General features: G+C 40.5%; 1 protein-coding gene across 1 annotated transcript in view; it reads left to right on the top strand.

Annotated features, from left to right (window-relative positions):
• The window catches only part of LOC130207774 (guanine nucleotide-binding protein G(s) subunit alpha-like), a 28,100-nt gene extending 8,337 nt beyond the window's left edge, over positions 1 to 19,763 (top strand). The window contains exons 5-12 of the mRNA XM_056436466.1: positions 2,249 to 2,346; positions 14,213 to 14,267; positions 14,857 to 14,930; positions 15,157 to 15,215; positions 15,434 to 15,554; positions 16,277 to 16,407; positions 16,701 to 16,768; positions 17,369 to 19,763. Of these exons, the coding sequence (XP_056292441.1) occupies positions 2,249 to 2,346; positions 14,213 to 14,267; positions 14,857 to 14,930; positions 15,157 to 15,215; positions 15,434 to 15,554; positions 16,277 to 16,407; positions 16,701 to 16,768; positions 17,369 to 17,515 (753 nt within the window). The 3' untranslated portion in view covers positions 17,516 to 19,763. The remainder of the gene's footprint in view (positions 1 to 2,248; positions 2,347 to 14,212; positions 14,268 to 14,856; positions 14,931 to 15,156; positions 15,216 to 15,433; positions 15,555 to 16,276; positions 16,408 to 16,700; positions 16,769 to 17,368) is intronic.
• Positions 19,764 to 21,370: the final 1,607 nt, after the last annotated feature.

Below are 21,370 nucleotides of genomic sequence, written 5' to 3'. Positions count from 1 at the left end.
CAGGAAAGAGTATACAGTAGAAAACTATTTAATGGGCACAGCCTCTCCTCCATCTCCTCTACCCGCCTCCTCCTCCTCCTCCTCCTCCTCCTCCTCCTCCTCAGCCCGCTCCCCCTCGCCTGGCCTTAGGGCCTACTGGAAACCACTTGGACTGGTTGACTCTGCCTTCAGCCAGGAAGGAAGAGCGGGAGGTAGAATAAACATAAGGCCTGGATTGAATCTCCAACATCTTGATTTCCCTTTGAGCCTAGTTTCTAATCAGTAATCCTTTTTAGTTATTATAAAAAAACGTCCTCAACATTTATTTTTTAAATAATGAAATGGATCACGCCTTGATAAGAAAATGGTACCCTCCTGAGCGTCTTTGCTCTTAGTGCAGTCAAGTTATTCAAGTACATTTTATTTACTGTAAATATTCCAAAATTAAAAATATACCTTTCAGATTTTTACAAAATACAGCATCAATCTGTTCTTAATCTTCAATCTGCGATCAACAAATGCATGTTGTTGCTCATTAAAAGCACTTTAGCCTGTTTCTTTTTTTGGATAATTTCTTTGAGTCTGTAAATTACATGGAAAACTTTTTTTCCAATCGGTATTAAGGCCTCCTATTTTTAACTACAATCTGACTTTAACTCTCGAGTGGAAAAAAATCAAAAAGACAACAAAAGATAACACAAATAAGAATTTATTTTCTTTTTCTAAGAAATAAACTCAATTTTTATGCAAATTACTCTGTCTGCAAATTAAACTCTTTTTATCTTCTTGTATTTTTCATCCCAAATTACTTTTGAGATAAAATAAAATCAGTACTTGCTTTTGTTTGACAGTTTTGTATTGTGGTGGGAGAAGAAAAGAAAAAAAAAGACGGACCTCATCTTATACATCCGCCTCAGCAATCACATCTAATTTTCCTAAACATGCTCGTCAGTTACACATCGGCTGTAACTGCAAAACCTGCCTCCTCTCAGCGACATCAAGTCATTTTTAAAGGCCATAAAGTGTGGCTCTACGGCTCATAATGGCGTGTTTGTGCTTGACCGCGTTGTTTGTGACCCGCTGCAGATCGCAGTGCAGATATAGGCCCCCGTGTCGTGACAGCCGAGCCTTGTCTCCGTACAAAGCTCTCCGTTTCTCCATGAACTCGCTAAACTGTTCTGCTTCCTGTCTCTGTGGGAGCCGCTCATCTGCTGATGCTCTCCAAGCCGGCCTTTAACTACAGAATAAGCCAGACAGTATCACTGCCTGTCCATCTGTCCTTCAGCGTTTTCACCCATCAAGACTTTACTGGGAAATACGGCCTCATGCCAGCAACATGGATGTCACCATGAGACCAACTTGTTCCTACGTTACCATCCACCGATGTATGAAGTCGGTGTAGTTTACGTCTGATTATGAACAATAAAACGATTTCTTCTTCGCTTTTCCTTTCCTGTTTTATTGTTTTATTGATAAATCAGTTTCTCCATGAAATATCAGAAACACAAATGCCTGTTAAAAGTTTACCACAGCTCAAGGTGACACATTCAGATGTTTGATTTTTTTCCCTGACCAAAAGTAAAAAAGACAAAAATATTTAAAAAAGCACAACATCTTGACATTTAAGATTGATTACGTTTTGGTTCATCTACAATTAAACTCGCTGTAAGACTGAAGTCTTCTCGCTCTGGGCTGTAGGCGAGTCGCTCAGTTCATTCGCAAACGTAGTGTGACTATGGGTGAGTGGGTAGCAGGTCCGTCTTTCAATCAGGGGGTTGGAGGTTCAATCCCCGCCCTAGTCGATGTGTCCTTGAGCAAGTCACTTAACCCTGAGTTGCTCCCTGTAGCTGCGTCTACAGTGAATGAATGTAACAGTATTGTTAGTCGCTTTGGATAAAAGCGTCAGCCAAATGACATGTAATGTAATGTAAAATAAGCAACCTGCATTGCTTCCCCCCCCCCCCCCCCAAACAATTTAAGTGACATTGTGCCAAGTGTTTTATTATTTTCTGTAATTTTGGAGGACTGATACAGGGGGGCTGTGCGTTGTGTTCAGGGAGCTCTTCGTCTCTGGAAAAAGAACTCAGAGAAACAAACCATGAATAATAAGAGTTGCCTAATCTGATTTCTTGTTTTACTGATACACACACACTTCTCCGTTGATGTCATGTCTTTATTTCAGGGATCCTGAAACAAGAGTCCGACTCGCAGTTATTTCGACTTCTGGTATGCTGTTGATCCAGACCCCTCTTTCTTTCTTTCTTTCCAGGAGTTTTATGACCATGGAAAGAAACTCTGGCAGGACGAGGGTGTGCGGGCTTGCTGGGAAAGATCCAACGAATATCAACTCATCGACTGCGCACAGTAGTAAGGCCCCTTTCCTTTTTCCACCTTCACACACACATACAATCAAACACGCATACATTTCTAAGTGGAGGCCGACCCGAAGACGGACTTCCCCTTTCTCTCTCGGTGACTCTTTAGCTCTCACACACACACACACACACACACACACAATCGCACTGTGGGGTGTTTGGTCGTTTCGGCTTGTGCTTACTGTGAGGGCAAAGTGTCGAGATTCACGAGGTGTCAATGAATGCTGCGCTACCGACTCGGTGCGTCTGTTCCGGTGCATCATGGAGAATAAGCTAGTCGTTGTAATGCAGAAACGTGTCATTGGACTCCCTTAAAGTTCAATACAGACATTCATCTTGATTGCAGATTGTTTTGAGCATTGAATAAAGTTTCACTGTTATGTCATGTTGAATAAATAAAGTTTCTATTAGAAGAATTCTCCTTTACATAAGTACAATTATCCATTCCAAGTAAACGTACTGCATTCAAACTCCTACTTCAGTGAAATAACCAATTCAGTTCAATTCAGTTTATTTGTAAAGCCCATTTTCACAAATTACAAATTTGTCTCTGAGTGCTTTACAATCTGTACACATAGACATCCCGGTCCCAAAACCTCACATCGGATCAGGAAAAACTCCCAAATAACCCTTCACGAAGAAAAATGGGAAGAAACCTTCAGGAGAGCAACAGAGGAGGATCCCTCTCCAGGATGGACAGGTGCAATAGATGTCATGTGGACAGAAGGAATCATTATGCATAAATTAAAACACAGTAACAACACAATCAATGAATATAACAAAGTGTATGAATAGTTGGTAGTAGGCATATTCCACGACCCAGACCTCGATGATCCATCAGGCAGATAGGATCTATGCCGTCTCATAGGGTCCGATGACTCCATGAGACGTGAAGTCAAAAGGACTCCGGGGAGAAAGCAGAGTTAGTAACGTGTGATTGAGAGATGGAAATTCATCCACAAGGAGGGAGAAAAGAGGAGAGAGGTGCTCAGTGTATCCTAAACATCCCCCAGCGGCCTATCAGCCTATAGCAGCAGATCTAGGGGCTGGACCAGGTGAACCTGATTCAGCCCGAACTACAAGACTGTCAAAAAGGAAAGTCTTGAGTCTACTCTTAAATGAGGTGACTGTGTCTGCCTCCCGGACTGAAGGTGGAAGCTGGTTCCATAAAAGAGGAGCTTGATGACTAAAGGCTCTGGATCCCATCCTACTTTTGAAGACTCTAGGAACTACAAGTAGCCCCGCAGCTCTCTAGTGGGGTAATATGGTACTACAAGCTCCTTAAGATATGATGGAGCATCACCAATCAAGGCTTTGTAGGTTAAGAGAATCATTTTAAAAGTGATTCTTGATTTTACAGGGAGCCAGTGCAGACCAGCTAGTGCAGGAGTGATGTGATCTCTTTTCTTAGTTGTAGTGAGAACACGAGCTGCAGCATTCTGGATCAACTGGAGGGACCTAAGAGACTTATTAGAGTAGCCTGATAATAAGGAGTTGCAGTAATCCAGTCTCGAAGTAACGAACGCGTGGACCAATTTTTTTGCATCTTTTTGAGAAAAGATGTGTCAGATTTTTGAAATATTACGTAAATGAAAGAATGCAGTCCTTGAGATTTGCTTCACGTGGAGTTAAAGGACAAGTCCTGATCAAAGATAACGCCAAGATTCTTTACAGTGGTGTTGGATGCCAGGGCAATGCCGTCTACAGAAACCACATCACCAGATAATTGATCTCTGAGGCGCTCAGGGCCGAGTAAAATAACTTCAGTTTTGTCTGAGTTTAACATCAAGAAGTTGCAGGTCATCCATGTTTTTATGTTTTTAAGACATGCTTACATTTTACTGAGTTGGTTGGTCTCCTCTGGTTTGATCAAAAGGTATAATTGAGTATCATCTGCATAACAATGAAAGTTTATGGAGTGTTTCCTGATAATATTGCCCAAAGGGAGCATGTATAAGGTAAATAAACCAGCAAAACATACTTAAAGAATTACAAGTAAAAGTAATTATTCTGCAGAAAAATTTCCCCTGTGAGTGACATACAGGATATAATACTGATGTCAGGAAGTTTAGCCGAGTTGTTTCCAACCTAAGGGCCCTCCAAAGATAAATCTGTGTGGTCGTGAGATGATTAATGAAGGTGGGAAAAAGAGGACAAACAAAGCTCCGCCTCATACATTTTTATTTCTTATCTTGGACCTTTCTCTAGTATTTGCTTTTTTGGTGAAATATTGGATTTAAATCAAATAAAAAAATTATGAAATAAAACCACCTGAGAAGTACAGCTTAGAAATCACTCTATTAACTGGCTGGATTTGGTGGCCGGTGGGATCCCATCACTAGATGGTCTCTAGTTAACAATATAATGCATTTTAAACATTGCCTATTGTGTGTTTACGTTTGTATACGTTACCACTTTAAAACAAACTATTAGCTGTTGCTCTCAAATAAAGGCAGTGTAATAAAATGTGAGATACGAACAAGTACCTGGATGTCCGTGTCCTCATCACTTAAGCTGCATGCCTGACATGTGTTAAGTCGCTTAAGTGTGTCGTAGTGGATGCTTTTTTTTGCGGGGAGGTGTCACTGGAGGCTCTCAGCAAAATGATAGACGCAAAGCCCTCCTACCTTCCTTTGAAATGTGATTCTGGACAGAGAACGACGGAGGAGAAAAACTATTATAGAGACAGATTAAAATAGAAAGAGGGCTTCCCTGTATTGCGGGACCCCCTGTCCTCATCTCCTCTCCTCTCCTCTCTTCTCCACACCCAGCAGCCCCAGTGTTATGGATCAGATGCTGGGCCGGGTGGCCAGACCGGAAGTGCTCCCCTCCCCCGTCTGTGTGCTTATGTAAACGGAGAAGCAGAGAAAGAGAGAGGGGAGAGCTATTTTTAACCCTGGCCGGCTGCAGAAGGAGAAAAAATGAGCGAGTGTGTTTGGAGAGAGACAACTTCAGCATTATTGATGGAGATTGTTTGCATTCAATTTAAAATGTCAACCTTGGACCAGTGTGGGAAAATGTCAGGACCACCCCCGCTACTCCCGTTTTACAAAAACAAAAACGACACAAACAATATCATCGGATTCGTGTCATGATAAAACATATCCAGGGAAAAAGAAGTTGACGGGGAAGTGATGCTTTGCTGTCTTTGTGGCGATGAGATGGAGGACGCTGACGCTTCCCTGGCTGGGATTGTGCTCTGTCATGCTCCTATATGATGTTTTTTTTATCAACACTTCCTAACACTTTATATGGTCGCACGCTTTGTTTGCAAGGATGTTGTCGTCCTTGGTGACATGTCCAAACAAAGTGCACGTGTCCCTGAACAGGACGCCGGCGAAAGGGTTTGTTTTGTCTCGGAAGAGGAGACCTGTTAGTCGAGTTTCTGCTGCTTCATTCATCCTCACGTCAGAGGAATATTCCCCTGATCGTAAATCTTTTCATTTCTGAGAGTAGTTCCAACTCCCTAGACTCTTGTTGTCACCGTGAGGTTGCCAGGCTGGGTGCAGATCACCCTGTTGGCCTTTTGAACTCTTCACTTGTGATATGCTCTTGACGATGCGGTAACAAGTATTCTGTGTGATATCCAGCGCATCCGTTTCATATTCAAGGTATAAGGACATTTTTCTCATTTGATTTTATGAAATCCAGACTGTTTGCTGTCCTGGCTCCTCATTGGTGGAATGAGCTCCCCACTGACATCAGGACAGCAGAAAGTCTCTACATCTTCCGGCGAACACTGAAACATCTTTTCCGAATATCTGTGGATTAAAAAATAGATTAGCACGTCAGTGGCACTTAAATGGCACTTACTTATGGTACTTTTGTAGTTTTTTGTAGACTTTCTTGAAGAAATGTCGCTTTGGATAAATCGACTGCTAAATGACATGTAATGTAATTTAATATAATGAAGAAGTGGTCTTCATTAGCATTTTTAATGGCCTTCTAGTAGATAACTGGTCCGCCTTACTTGGATTTATTAAGATTTAAGGCTATATTCAATCATTTTATAACAAATGGTATACAGTATCATTAAACTCTATTGCTCAACCATACTGTTGATTAGTCATAAAGAAATTTATGAAGCAAAAAAGCCTATAATAATTGGTTCCAGCTTCTCAAATGGGATAATTTGCTGCACGTTTGTCTAATTTTATTTGGACCCAAATACATAAACCAAGTAAATAAAACAGTGCTCACAAAATACTGCTGTCTTCTCTTAAATAAAATGGAACTAGATGGCGCTCGGCTTGTGGTGCTCAAAGCGCCAAAAATACATTTAGAAAAAAAAACTCAACAGCAATGTCTCTTCTCAGAAATCATGACCCAGTTAATTCAGATAAGCCACAGACCTGTTTGCGAGCAGTTTCATGGGAACTACTGTTTTTTCTCCTGAACGACAATCGCCAACTGCGCAGAGGGAAGTGTGAATCCACTCGTCCTGCTGGCGGAGCGAGACGTAAACAATCTAGATTGATAAATAGCTCCTCGGGCGCCTTGTGATACTTTAAAGTGGGGGACGCAGAATTAGTGACAGACACGTGGAGGTGTGGAAGGAAATTCTTCAGTTCATTCACACATGTAAGTGCCATTTCTCGCATTATAGAACTTTTCAATCATGACCGGTAAAGCTGCTCTTTTACTATGAAGATCCGTTTATATTGCAGTTTATATAAGTGCTTCCCACTGGGTTTGGTTAGACTGTGGTGGACGGACCTCGGACGGTCTCGGGTGCTCGGAGTCAAGCTTCCCCCGTGAGGAGATTATGTACATATTAAAGTTAAATGTATCAATCTGGTGCACTTCTAGAGCAAAATGAAGAGATTTAGAAACATGTTGTGCTCTAGAAAGCGATTTGACACGGCAAAAAAAGTTGCACCCACAATGCAATGGTGAACGAGATGGCTTCCGTAATTCAAGGTGTTTCGGGTAAGTAGCCGGTGACCCCTCGTACGGGGGATAGCCGTCACATTGAGGTGGAACATTTTATTTTGTATTCCTCTGCTCAGAGTCAGATATTACTTTTTTTAATCCAAACTATCTCACATTTTATGAACAGAAACATTGTGTGAATGATTGCACCAATTCCACTTTTCTTATTCCCAATACCGGCAGCTGGCTTTGAGTTTCAGCCGATACTGAGTTATGATCTGATTGTGTTCAATAAGCCGTTATTCTCACTGTGTGAATGGGATCGTTCTGTCATGTGAGAGGCAACATCAGGCCGGACTTCAACACCGCTTCCCTCATTTTGAATGAAAACGTTAGTTTGTTGGTTAGTTGCTTTCCTGACTCCGATCGTCTACTCTTGGTTTAATGACGTCACTGCATGTCCAGACAGGACGACGCCGCGTCGCTTTTCATCCCAACGTCGTTGAAACGGAGACGCTTTACTGGCAACGAGAGCAGCGAGTTAGTGGATGGAAGTTGGTTCATGGTCTCAGATACCGATCCACCTTTTTTTAGTCGGCATCAGACCGATATGAGCCTCTTTATCGGTGCATCTCTAGCTGTATGATCAACACATGTTTGCCCCGTTGCTCAGGCGTCTTCAGACTACAGGCATATCATAAATATTAAAACTAATAAACATCTAGTTAACTGGTTAGTTAGTTACCTGCTCGGATAGAAAAAGAAAGAAACACATGTTTGTTTTTGGGCTGAACTGTCGTTTTAAAGACTTCAAGGTGGGCTCTGGAAACATATTATAATCTGCTCTATTTTGTGGCATTTTATGGATTCAACAGTTCTTTGACAACACAAAGAACCATCAGTTTTCGGCCGGGTACTAACTCTGCATTGGGACATGAGCTGTGGCTTTTCTCTGGAGATTTAAGACTTTAAACCCACCGTATCTAGAATTAGTAGATTAATGCATAAAGGAAGGCAGAACTCCCCCTAACCAGGTGTTTAGAGAAATTAGAGAAGTGTGTATATTGTAATAGGGGAGGAGGCACGTGACTGAACGTCCGCGTATATGTTCCATATCTGAGTCTGTTTGGGTTACGTGTCGCCTGGCCGAGATACCAGCCCGCTGTTATCCCTCAACTCTCTGAAATCTTCTCCCAGCGATAATATACCGTCATCTGAGTCCCCGTGATTTACTTCTCTTACATCCTCCCTCTTCTTTCTCTCTCCCCCCCCCCCTCTCTCTCTCTCTGTATGTCTCTCTCTCTACCTCTGTGTGTGATGTGTAGTTTCTACAGGTACATCAAATGTCTTGGATTGATTCTCTGACTCATCGCGAGGATGTATGAAGTGTGTGTGTTTTTTATGTGTTGGGGGGATTTTGTGTGTGTGTATAGTGTCTATTTTGAGCGTGGTGTGATTCTGAGTATGTTTAGATGTGTTTAAAGCAACAGATGTTAAGCGTGCCGTCATGTGAGTCTGGTTCACCTCTGAAGTGTTAAAGGTGAGTCAGACGTCTGTGTGTTCAGTGATTGTGCCGCTCCCAGTGTGCAGCTGCTGTTTAACAGGCCAATGTTCCCAGTATCCCAGTATAGCTTTGCACCTTTCTGTTCTTTTCCTATGGTCTTGTGTAGGCTTCTTTTGTAAATATTTAGTTTCATAATACCCTGCTCTTACTTTGAGTCTTTCTGTCTCTCTGCATCTCTGTTTTATTCAGTTTTCATTTCTTTCCAACATTTATCTTAGTCCTGTAGATTTTGTGTTAGTTCTTAATTTGTCTTTTTCTCTTCTTTTGATATATTCTTCCCTTATTTTGTGTCTTTCCGACTTCTTGTTTCTTGGTGCTTCCTAACTTATTTTTTCTCTTTCTGATCTGTTTTTTGGCTTCTTTCTTTCAGTCTCTTTTTGTTCCTCTTTCATATGTTTGTCTTTATTTCCGAATTTTCTTTCATTAAGTATAGTTCTATCTTTTAATTTTTTATTTTTTCCATTCCCTTTCTTAACTTATTTATTTGTTCTTTGTTCTTTTTTTTCTTTTGTGCACTACTCTCTCTAACCCACTTCATTCTCTGCATATCTCTCTCTCTGTATGTCTTTGTTTCTCTCCCCCTCTTCTATCATTCTTTCTTTCCCTTTTCTCTCTTCTACCCGTCATTTGTTCTTTCCTTCTTGTCCTTTCTCCCCCGTCTGTCTCTCCCTCTTTCTGGCCTCACTCCAGTCGCACAAGATTTGGAGCCAATCGTCTATTTATAGCGCCTGTGGTTCTGTCGCCATGACAACCAAGCTGGAGGCCAGGGAGCTATTTTTGGAGCAGTGCTGTAATGTCAGACACAGCCTCCTCTCTCTTTTCTTTCCTCCTTCCCCCTCCCTCCCTCTCTCTTACTGGATGTGTGTTTGATTAGGGATCGGTTGGTGAAGCCTTTGGTTCGTGCGGCTCGCCACGTGAAGCGTGAACATACAAAGGAACAGAAAAGCCTCAGAACGGCGTCGCGCCGCTCGGCGGGCCGTGCGTGATCTTTTCCCCTTTTTGAGGAAGCGCCGAGGCCATTTTCAGATTTTTCTGACTTGGTGTATCGGGGACTTGTGAAGCTTCAGGTTTCTTGTGCAGACTCAGACTCCGATTTCAGGGTCCTGCAGGACACAATCAAATGTTTTTAAAGTCAAGTGTTTGCTTTAAATGGATATTTACTTTAAATTTCCAAGATGCGCAATTTAGCCCGAATACTTAACGATAACGGTGCATTTGGATGAACTTTTTTATGAGAAAGATTTAGAGTCTTAACAAGGGTTGTATGAAATATATGTGTTAAGTGCCCACATTTTAACTCCATATTAAGTATACTTATAGTTATTAGTGACATTATTAGTAAACTACTTTTAGTTTATCTCTGACTCATAGATATATATAAAGAGGGTCTATATTTCTGCTATTTAAAAAAAACAACTGTCCTCCCTTTTTATGTATGTTACATTAAACAATTGCATTTTTTGTGCTCAGCTTTTGAGCCAATTTTATGTTCAGTTTGAAAGAAGTAATACTTTTGTTTTATTTGTTAATGAACAAGCCTTAGTTGAGTTTATTTTTAGCTTTTTTCCTATTTCTTTTTATTGACATGAATTAAATATGAAAATAGCTCGTTGAACTTTTTTAAATCTGGGAAACAAATGGAATTTGGCAGCTGTGGAAGGAGGCACATTTTAGCGACATTATTAACCGCTGAGTTTCTCAGATGCAGGACAAAGGTCCCCAGATGTTCTTAATAAAAGAGGACGTTATAATAAATAATAATAATTGTTATTATTGCATGTTTCATAATTAACCCTGTTAAAAATGCCAAAAACTTTTGATATTTTCACATGAGGTGAATTTTAAATTATTAAATCGGTATCGTCAAACACTCCCATGAAAGCTGCTGATGTTATCTTATTCATTAAGCTAATAGTTCAGCCTATTTCCCGTGCAGCTGTTTACATGGAGGCCAGGCGAGTCAGCGCTGTTGTCCGGCTCAGAGTAGCCTAATCCTGTGTCGAGCCGAAGATGTATACAACTCATAATCTGGTTAATCCTTTGTTTTAATACTGCCACTTTAACCATATGAATTCATGCATTATAGGATGGAGAGTTGTCAGCGCTGCTGTTGATGCCTCTGAAGTCCTCCGGCATGAACAAATCTCTGTTTGATTGAGTTTTGATTGTTGATAAAAAAAGTCAAAGCAATTCTGATTTTGAGTTTCCGAGTGCTGCATACTTTAAACATGTTGCTTGTGGGAGAAATAGTTTGAGAACCGCTATTTTAGGAAGAAGATTTACATATTAAATTAATAAAAAGAGAATTGCACAAGTACATTTTGGTAAATGATATCTGTCAGAATTGAGTTAAATAGAGTTAAATTTATTTAAAACATCTAATCTTAACTGGTGTTTTGTATACCATAAAATAATAATTAAAAAGTGCTTTTTATACCATAACATAATAATTAAAAAGCCTGGATCTAAAGCAATAGAACATTTTTACATTACATGTCATGTAGCTGACATAAACAATGAAATAACATGAATAAGTACATAGATGATGTGTTCATTTTGGTTTGGCCTACATTAAACAATTGTTGAACCTACAAAAAAAATGTGGCTGTATCAAATGAAAATTCTGCAAAAAAAAGATAAGAATATACTTTATCCTTTCTTGTAAATACTGGAGTTATTTTCACCCACCAGACGAGAGTCCTGTGTGTGTATCCAGAGTTTAACTGGGCCTGTCTGCCACCCCAGAATAACCCTGGCAGGTTATTCATAACACCGCAGACAAGCTGTTACTGGGGCAGCCACTATTATTTAGTTCAACTTACTAGGCACGGTTATTATTGGCGCTACTCCTATTAATAGGGAAGAACTGCTAAAAATGTAGCCGTGTGTTTGCCCTGGGCGTGTCGCCGCCTCAGACCAGAGCTGCAGATAAACACGAGATTGGCGTCGTTAAAGATTTAAAGATTTGGCTGTAAAGGTTATTCATGTGTTTGGGAGCTCAGCACGGGGATGTTGGAGGTGGGTGAAGTTCGCGGATTCTGAGGTGGATCAAGGGGGGCTGCCACGGGCTGAAGAGTGGTCCACTGAGGACTCCACAGAGGCGCTGTGGTGTGGGAACAGCCGAGCCGCTCGGCCCCTGCAGAGAGTCGCCGGTGCCAGACTGCTCGGCTGCTTAATCGCCCCAGTGTGTGTTTTATATGAATATCTGTGTGCATTTGTGCAGAAATATGCACGTGGGCGTCTCTTTGTTTCCCCAAACTGTGTGTCCTCTTCTGTTTCTGTTCCAGTCTCATACTGACGCTCTCTTCTTCCTCACTGTGTCTCTTTTTTCTTCTTCTCGTTGTTCCTTTGTCTGTGCGTCCGGCCGTCCGTCCAGTGCTGGCTGTAGCATCCGCAGGCCCGGGCCCCTGTTCCTCTCAGTGTTACCTGCAGCCCTCCTGTCACATTTCACCCCTGCCTGCCACATTCCTAGTTATCTCAGAGGGGGTTGCATGCCTTTGGGCCTGAGAGGCAGCTACTAGCGTCTGGGCAGGCGAACAGACGGCTGTTCAAGAATCAAACGGGGTGGGGGAGTCCTTCTTTTGTCCACTTTAGCAGGCTTACAGGAAACTAAGTGGAGTTGGTAAGCGCGGCCCTGACGCATCTTATCTCGTTGTCACTTTAGTCATCAGTTGACCATGTGACAAATCCCCTCTCTCATTAAATATGTATATGTGTCCTTTTCTGTGTAAATTATCGCCTCAGTTTGGAAATGCAATATTACATTTCATAACATTTTTAATTGTTTTCTGACATTCATAGGGGTGGTCTGTATTTCAAACGAGGTGGCACACCTCTGCTCTAAGACATTGCAGGAAACCTTTCTTTAAAAAATAAAGCAAATATTAAAGGCAATTGTAAAAAAATATATAGTGTTTTGCAAAAATAGGATGTTTCTTTCTGCTTTCCTATCACTTTAAGTGCGTCGCAACCCAAAGAGAGTTTTAGTAATGCTGCATTTCATCAGGCTATGGTTGATTAATAAGTGCTTCTTTAAGTAAGAAAAGGGAATTGTTAAATAAATGCGTGTGAAACATATTTCTACCTCACAGGAAATGATGTCCTTGCCTATCCCCAAACTGAATTGAGAAATGACTTTTGATCATATTGGTACTGAACATGCAGTCAGACAGTTTACAGATAACAATAATACTTGTTTATTGTTTTTAATAATGTTAATGTTCTATGCCCTAATGCTGTACTTTGCAAATGTGTTGTCTAACTGTTTTGTATTTTGTGGCTTCATATGGCAAAAGTTCATCACCACTAGCAAACTTAATTCAGTGTCTTTGCGGGTGCTTTTCTCTGTAAATGTTTACAAATGTCTAAACGGGAGACAATCAATGATAGAAGAATGTTAACGGCTTAAATGCAACCGGGTGATATTAATCTATAAGACGTATTGGTGGATGCCTTGTGAGTGCTTCTGTGGAGGATTCACAGCTGACGTGTTGTTGCTTCACCCTTCAGAGGATTGTTGTGCATAAAAGCAGCAGTCCTGGTGTCCGATGGCTGCAGGCTTGTGGGACACATATGAGAGGAGCTGCTTAAGCTTGAAGATAATCACCAAACACCTGTCAGTGCAGCTCCTGTCGGGACACCGAGGACATTTAAAACTCTCAGTTCTCACATGTTGTACATAAGGTGGGAGGTGTAGTCAGTCGGATGAACACAGACTCTTCTTCTTCAGCGTGGGATACATGAGAGAGGAGTGTTGTTGCGTTTCCTGAACAGATGTACAAGTGTCTTTCTTTTGGCCTGTTTTGAGTGCTGACTCGTAGCAGCAGACACGTCCAGCAGGTGACCCCGATACAGTCATCATGAAAGCATCAGGGCGGCTCACACACCTTGAAACGCAGCAGTTATGTGTGCCAGTTCATCGGAAAACAATTAACATTCATTTCTGTAGGCGCTCTGCGAATCTGATGCCACCGTAGGCCTGCATTCCCGCCCACGCCCATACACATCGATGTCCACGCACACGCACACGCACACCTCTCCTCCTGTGCTTGCATTACTACAGCAGCTCCATTGACGAGGCTCCTCTGGTCTGACAGAGCAAACGGCTGCTGGTGACTAGGACTCATCTCACTGTGAATAAATAAAAAAGCCCCCTGGTGGCCGCTCGGGGTCTGTCGTCCTCCATCTTTCTTGTGCTCGCACTGATGTACCGGTGTGTGATAATAAGTTAGTCTGTATGGTAAGCTTTTGAAAATGGTCTCTGTAGTTTCATCCACTACTGAGAAATGTATTGCAAAGTTGCATTTGGCCAGTGGAAATATTGATGTGTTTTACTCTGTTGTTATGTATGTTTAATATTATTAGGTTTAAAAGGTGATTATTATGTGATCTAACTGGCTGTGTTTTTCTGTCTATTTTGCAGCTTCTTAGACAGGATCGACGTGGTCAGGCAGAATGACTACACGCCCACGGATCAGGTGAGACGGTCAACACACAAACACGTGTAGTGTCAGATAAATGTCACATAAGACTTTTATTTGATACGTCACATTACGAAGAGCAAATATGTATAAGTACAATTAATCATGGCTGAATTTAATAATAATTTAGCTGTGCATTTTGGTTCATGGTCACACTGAGACATGCATCAACTAGAACGGGCACTCGGTAGAGCGCATACCTTCGCCGCAGCCACTTATTTGGTACCTTTTCATGACTTTGACCCGATCGATCCTAAAATCTAATCAAATGGTCCCCGGATAATAACCAATCATCCCACTAAATTCCATGCGATTCGGTTTAATACTTTTTTTTTTGAGTTAGAATATACGCACACACACATACAAATAAATAAATAAATACACAGCGATCAAAACATAACCTTCTGCATTCTCAGAATGCAAAGGTAATAATCTGAAAATGTCCTATTGACTGTCCTAAATCACTACTTTATATAACATAATTATATATAAGAACACAATCTTCCTCTACATCTCCTCTGCCTGTATCCTCTTCTGTGTTTATCTTAAACATCTAACGCTGTCCTGTTCTGTCTCTGTTCTTCAGGACCTGTTGAGGTGCAGAGTTCTGACATCTGGGATCTTTGAGACACGATTTCAAATAGACAAAGTCAATTTCCAGTGAGTTACCACAAAGTGTATTGATCTTATTGTCTGGTGAGAAAAACAACGATGTGTGATTGAATAATAAACCCCATGAGTTAATGTTTTTCCCCTAAAATGTTTAACTTTGATTTGATTGCGAAGGTCTTGTTCTCATCACTATACACAGTGTCATGTGATTCACGTCTCATTCTCTTTACATCGCAAACTAAACTTTAAACTTCCTCTGTCTCACGTCTCACAGCATGTTCGATGTCGGCGGTCAGAGGGATGAACGTCGAAAATGGATCCAGTGTTTTAACGGTAGGATTTTTGTAGCTTGAACTACTTTATTGTACTGATGAAACTATTTATACATTCCTCAAAGATGATCAGTGACTCGTTCTTTAAAAAAAATATACATATATATATTGTGTCTATTTTTACCAGATTCATGTCTTTGTGTGTTTCTAAATCTGAAGCTAGTCAGGAGTGTTGGATAGTTAATCGTAGCCTTTGATGTCTTGGTGCGTGTGACACAGATGTGACAGCCATCATCTTCGTGGTGGCGAGTAGCAGCTACAACATGGTGATCCGAGAAGACAATCAGACCAACCGACTACAGGAAGCCCTCAACCTGTTCAAGAACATTTGGAACAACCGGTGAGATTCGTCAGGGTTTTGTTTTTTTGCGGTGGATGTCAGACAATAATAACAAAAATGCATTTTTATATTAAATCTAAAAAACACCTCTTACATGTGTTAGTGGTGTCATGGGACGTGTGTTTTTGGCCATACCGTGCTTTTTTAAAAATCTTCCTTTTCTCTCTTCTTTTTAACCAATTTTAATTCTATGTTGTCTATTTGTAACATAGTAAAGAGTATTTAATGTCTTGTTGTCTTGAAACTCTTTTTCTCTACCACTGATATCTTCTAATGGCGGTTCATTTGCCCCCCGTTAAAAAGTCAATTTCTTTAGTCACACATTGAGACATTTATTTTCAGTTTAAGTGTGCACCTTAACACCACAGTCTCACTTAAGTGCTATTTACCAAAGGTTTTTCACTAAAAGAAAACAATATGAGGAACCCTTTAAACTAGAAAAGGCACTCGGGCCAGTCATCTTTCCGTTATTCTGCTGACGAACAGACAAACAAACCGAAAACTGATGCAAAAGGTACCGTTTACAAACAGGATGCGTGGCGTATGTCTTCGTTCCCTGTTGGAGCCTTTAGACTGTTTATGGCAGCAGCTCTTGTCCTTCAGCCAAGTGAAACACAATGCCACTGTAAAAGCGAGGACTCTCCAGCATCTGTCACGCTTTTTGGTTCCTTCCTAAACAAAAGTCAAAACAAGCTGAACTGCGTCTCCACTTCCCTCCACAGGTGGCTACGGACCATTTCCGTAATCCTCTTCCTGAACAAACAGGATCTGCTTGCTGAGAAGGTGTTGGCAGAGAAATCTAAAATTGAGGACTATTTCCCGGATTTTGCACGCTACACTACACCTGATGATGGTGAGCGATTGGCACAGATGTAATACACAACAACACCATTTTTTCTGTGCTTATACTGACGCCACGTTGCGTGAGAATACAACAATTTGGTTCGAAATATACTCAGGATTAAACAACACTTGGCTCTATCTTAACCAATAAGTATAATATTATGGCTAACTGCTCTGCAAAAACAGCCACGACAAATAATGTCAGTGATAAGGTTTCATGAAGTAATTATCATCCTCCTAGATTTACCAGTTGAAGCTCCTATAAATGACTTTATTGTGACCGTATTTCTTCCTCTTCAACAGCGATACCAGAGCCGGGGGAAGATCCCCGAGTCACAAGGGCAAAGTACTTCATTCGGGATGAGTTTCTGGTATGTACAAAGCTCCAGTTTGACCACTTATGTTTCATATTATCTTCATAATTGTACCTGTTTAATGCACAGAACAATGTAGTAACATAAGGTAAAGACCAGTTCTGACAGTTTGCGGTTGAGTTCTATTCGTTTCATCCTCGTCCACTTGGTTTACATGGATGTGGTTCTACTCCTCCACTCGTTTTCATTCCTCTTTTTGACTTTTTCAAAAAAGCATTTAAATTGACAAAGTAAGAGAAGATGTTAGGTTTACTGTCGGTATGGTTTCCAAGATAATATGAAACATGCTGTTTCTCATTTCTATTTTAATCTCTTCATCAATATTTTGTCCATTATTCATAGTGCATACCGTATTTCATCCACAAGTCATTTTATCCAATTTTTACTTTTTTTCCCAGTAAATAAATGTAAATGTTTCCATCTATATCCCTGTATATAAAACTGTATAACTCAGTGGTGATTCGTGAACTGAATGTTATTTTAACCGAAGCGGCAACAACGGCAGTTGGACGGAAAGTCCAAAGTACAAAGACATCACAGCTTCAAACAGTTCTTCGGGTCTACACTAACTTCCCTGTCCTCTTGTGTCTTCTTCAGAGGATCAGTACAGCCAGCGGGGACGGGCGGCATTACTGTTACCCCCACTTCACCTGCGCGGTTGACACTGAAAACATCCGCCGCGTCTTCCACGACTGTCGCGACATCATACAGAGGATGCACCTACGGCAGTACGAGCTCTTGTGATGGGCGGCGGCGTCCGGTCTTACTTATCTACCCACCTACTTACCAGCCCCCCTCTCTCCTCCCCTGCCCACGAGACCAGTTAGCCAATCACCCCCTCCACTTCACCAAACGGCCGAGGCCCTCCATCCTGATACAACTCTACTTCTCCCGGTTCAGAAAATCATAACAGTGGAAAGACTTGTTTTTCTTTTCTTTTAAAGGAAACAGTTAAGGATACACCAACGTGTTCGTCAAGCATCAGCCAGGACTGACTGCTATACTCGGCTGCATTTTGAGCCAGGAAAGAGGGTCAAGACTGGAATCCCTCAGTGCAGACTATCTCTCCTTTCAGCTCTCTGTCTCTCTCTCAGATATATGAACACACACATGCACACTTGCAGGTACACACAAAATGCAGCGATTCAGATCGCTTAGATCAGTTTTAATGTCTCATATCACACACACACACACACACTTTTTAAAACTAAGTCCTCCAGCTTTCAACAGTTGTTCGAGGCTGAATTAAATGTGTTCTGAGAGAGAGAAGTTTATTCGCTGTGTGCTGAAGACTGTCGTCTTAGAAGCGGGAGGAGAAAACGCAAACAATGGACACGCAAGGTGGCAAACTGATAGCGAGGAGGGCTGTGAGTCTTTTTGTTGCCCCGAACAGACGGACTCATGGACTAATGGCTGCCGGTGGACGTACTAGTGACTCGATTATGACCTGCTCTTCAAGAAACCAATGGAGGGACAGCAACAAAATATATAGAAAAGTTTAAAAAAGAAATACCATAAAATGCATGAATTCATGCATACCAGTGAACTTCATGCAGTGCAAAAAAACCAAGTTATTTATAAATATATGTATATATATATATGTGTGTGTATGTATATATTTATATATATTTGTATATATATATATTCATATGTATATATATATATATTTATGTGTGTGTATATATATATGTGTATATATACATATACATATATTTCTATATTCCTGTATTAACACAAATCAACTTTAAAGTTTTTGTTTGTTTTTACCCCATGTTGGTGTACACTGTGTTTGATCTGCCTTTGTGCACCATTTAAACTCCCTACACACACACACATATATACATACATACATAAATAAATACATATACATTCTTGCCGCCCCTGTCCCTGCTGCTATTTGACAACTACTCAACATATGGAAAATAAGATTTTATTTAATGTGGAAAACACAACACAAAAAGGAAAGCATGGGGAAAAACTGACTTATCACAACTGGATGCAACATTTTTACCTGGAACACACACACACAGACACAGACACACACACACACACACGCTCATGCTCCAGCCCTCCTCAGACCTTTCCACACGACGTCCTCCCCCTCACCTTTTGTCTAATTCTCCCACCTCTCCCAGTCCCACTTCCTGTCCTCCTCCCGGCTTTAAATATGTCTGTCTTTATTTTACTGCTTGACTATTATTCTTGTACAGACTCTAAAATGTATTATTTTGTACTACTTTATTGAAGAAAAAAAAATAACTTGTAGAAGATCCCTGTGCCTTGATCACGACTGTATGTGTAAAAAAAAAAGAGCTAATATGTAAGTTATGTTTCACTGCGCTGTGCGGCTGGACGGGTCTGTCCCACCTCGTTCCACCTCGTCCGTGCTGGCTCACCCCTCCGCCGGAGGCGTGGGGGAGGGGTATCGGGTCGGGCGGAGGCCTTTCGTCTGTGGCTTTAAGTACGTCTGTCTGCTTAGTTTCCCCCCCACATTTGTTTGTTCCTTAAATCATTTGTTTTGCTTCGACTCTGGTTTATATAACAGGATTTGGAGAACAGGAATTGTGAAAAAAAGATAATCAGACAGTAAAAGAGACTGAACCATAACACGATTTAATATATATAAAATATGTTTCAGATGTATATATATATGTGTATGTGTGTATATATATATATATGTGTGTATATATATATGTATATGTATATATATGTATGTATATTTATGAATGTGTGTATATATATATATATATACATATATATACATACTGTACACTTGTATCTCCCTTGTTAGCTTTCCCCCAGGTTTCCTTTTGCTTTCTGTCAGTAACATCTGCATACATTTTCAGAAGGTGGTGTTTCTGGGTGCAATGGGATGGGTATTCATTTTTTATTTGAGCTTTAACTCTTTTGAAGAAGAGGGAAATCCAGTTGCAAGACATTGCTTGTTTCTACATAAACCAAATTCGTTTTGCTTAAAGAAGAAGAAACGGTTGTTTTGGTGTTTGGGTCATTCTGAGTCTTCAAGCCTCTTCATCCCCGTCACATGCACACAGCTGCCAGTTTATTAGGTACACTTGTCGTAAAGCACCGTCATGGGGTATATCCTCGCTTCGTGTCCTGTGAGAGGCATTTCTTTTTTGACTCCATTCATATCAGTGAGTTTATATTAGACATTCCTCTGTCAAACATAATACAATTGTTAATAATTACGTTTATTTATGTTGCATGTATCAAAACCAGAGATTGCAAAGTGCTTTACAAGGTAAGATACACACACATACATAAATACAATGTGAGAAAAGTTGATCGATTCATAGAAGCATTAACAAACCTGCATACTCAACTAAATAAATACACATGCAAACAAATTCAATACAGTGTTTGAGAAACCTTTTGATAAAAGTACATTTCCAGAAACGATATTAAAGGATTAACATTAAAGCTCCCAAAATGACAATAAGGTTGGATCAAAATCTCACTAAACTATTTCAACAAATACTGAACATTTAACCATTTATTGACTCCCCGTTGTATCAGACGGCATAAGTTTGCTCTAGTTGTACCTAATAAACTGGCCCCTGAAAGTAAACTAATCCCTGTTTCTGACACCCATCAATCTTGAGGAATATTGCGGTTTTTAACCGTAACACTTTTGCCAAAGTCACATCCTGCACAACTCACTTTCCACAACACAACAGATGTATTTTATTGGAGCGTCCAGATGTGTTTGGGGCTGATATTCTCCCGTTTTCTAAATAGTAACTTTGGTGAGGATTTCTTCTCAAAGATTTAAGACCTATGTCCCACTCATGACCTTGATATGCAGATGACATCGTGGCCTTATTTCTCAAGTCTCACAAAGTTAGATTGTTTAGAATAATACATTTATTATGCACTATAGTTTGTAAGACAAAACTTGAGTATTGAAGATAGATGAGGTTGTAGACCAGCTTTATACCAACATCTCCCAAAATACTTTTCTGGAATATTTTACTGATGTAATATTCAGCATAGAATTATTTTAATTCTGAGCAAATTGAGACCCGAGTATTACTGCTCTGGCTTAATCCTTTACGATCCACACTAGTGATAATGTGTCTTTATTTTCATGTCAACACCTCCTCGACTGTTTTCTTCACACAGGCTGCAGCAAGACGAGGGCTTTATTTTAGCTCAAAAATAAGAAACCGCATCTGACTTTTTATTCCTATTTTGGCACCAAGTGGTTTCAGTATTTGTCGTTTTTCCATGTGTAAAGTTTCCCTTCAATTAGATGTTTGAAATTGACATTTAGCTCTGAGGAAAAACTCTTAAGAGACACGTGCATAGATATCAGGGCACAAGTTTTTAGATGCAGTTTAATCTACAATTAGTTCCTTCGCATTGCTCTTTTGGCTGGCGTGATTAACACAAAGGTCTTACAGCCAGGCCTGTACTTGCACCGATTGTTTATGACATACTATGTTTTGCAAATGGAGTAACGTTATGTAATATTTAATTCCACAGCCATCTATGGCATAAGGAATGACTCACAAGCTCCTGGATGAAGACATTGAATGACTGAGAAGGAGATATTTCAGAAGATTAAAATGATCTTTT

The sequence above is a fragment of the Pseudoliparis swirei genome, chromosome 18, assembly GCF_029220125.1.
Source record: "Pseudoliparis swirei isolate HS2019 ecotype Mariana Trench chromosome 18, NWPU_hadal_v1, whole genome shotgun sequence".
NCBI classification, from domain to species: Eukaryota; Metazoa; Chordata; class Actinopteri; order Perciformes; family Liparidae; genus Pseudoliparis; species Pseudoliparis swirei.
This window is presented reverse-complemented; position numbering and strand designations above follow the sequence as displayed.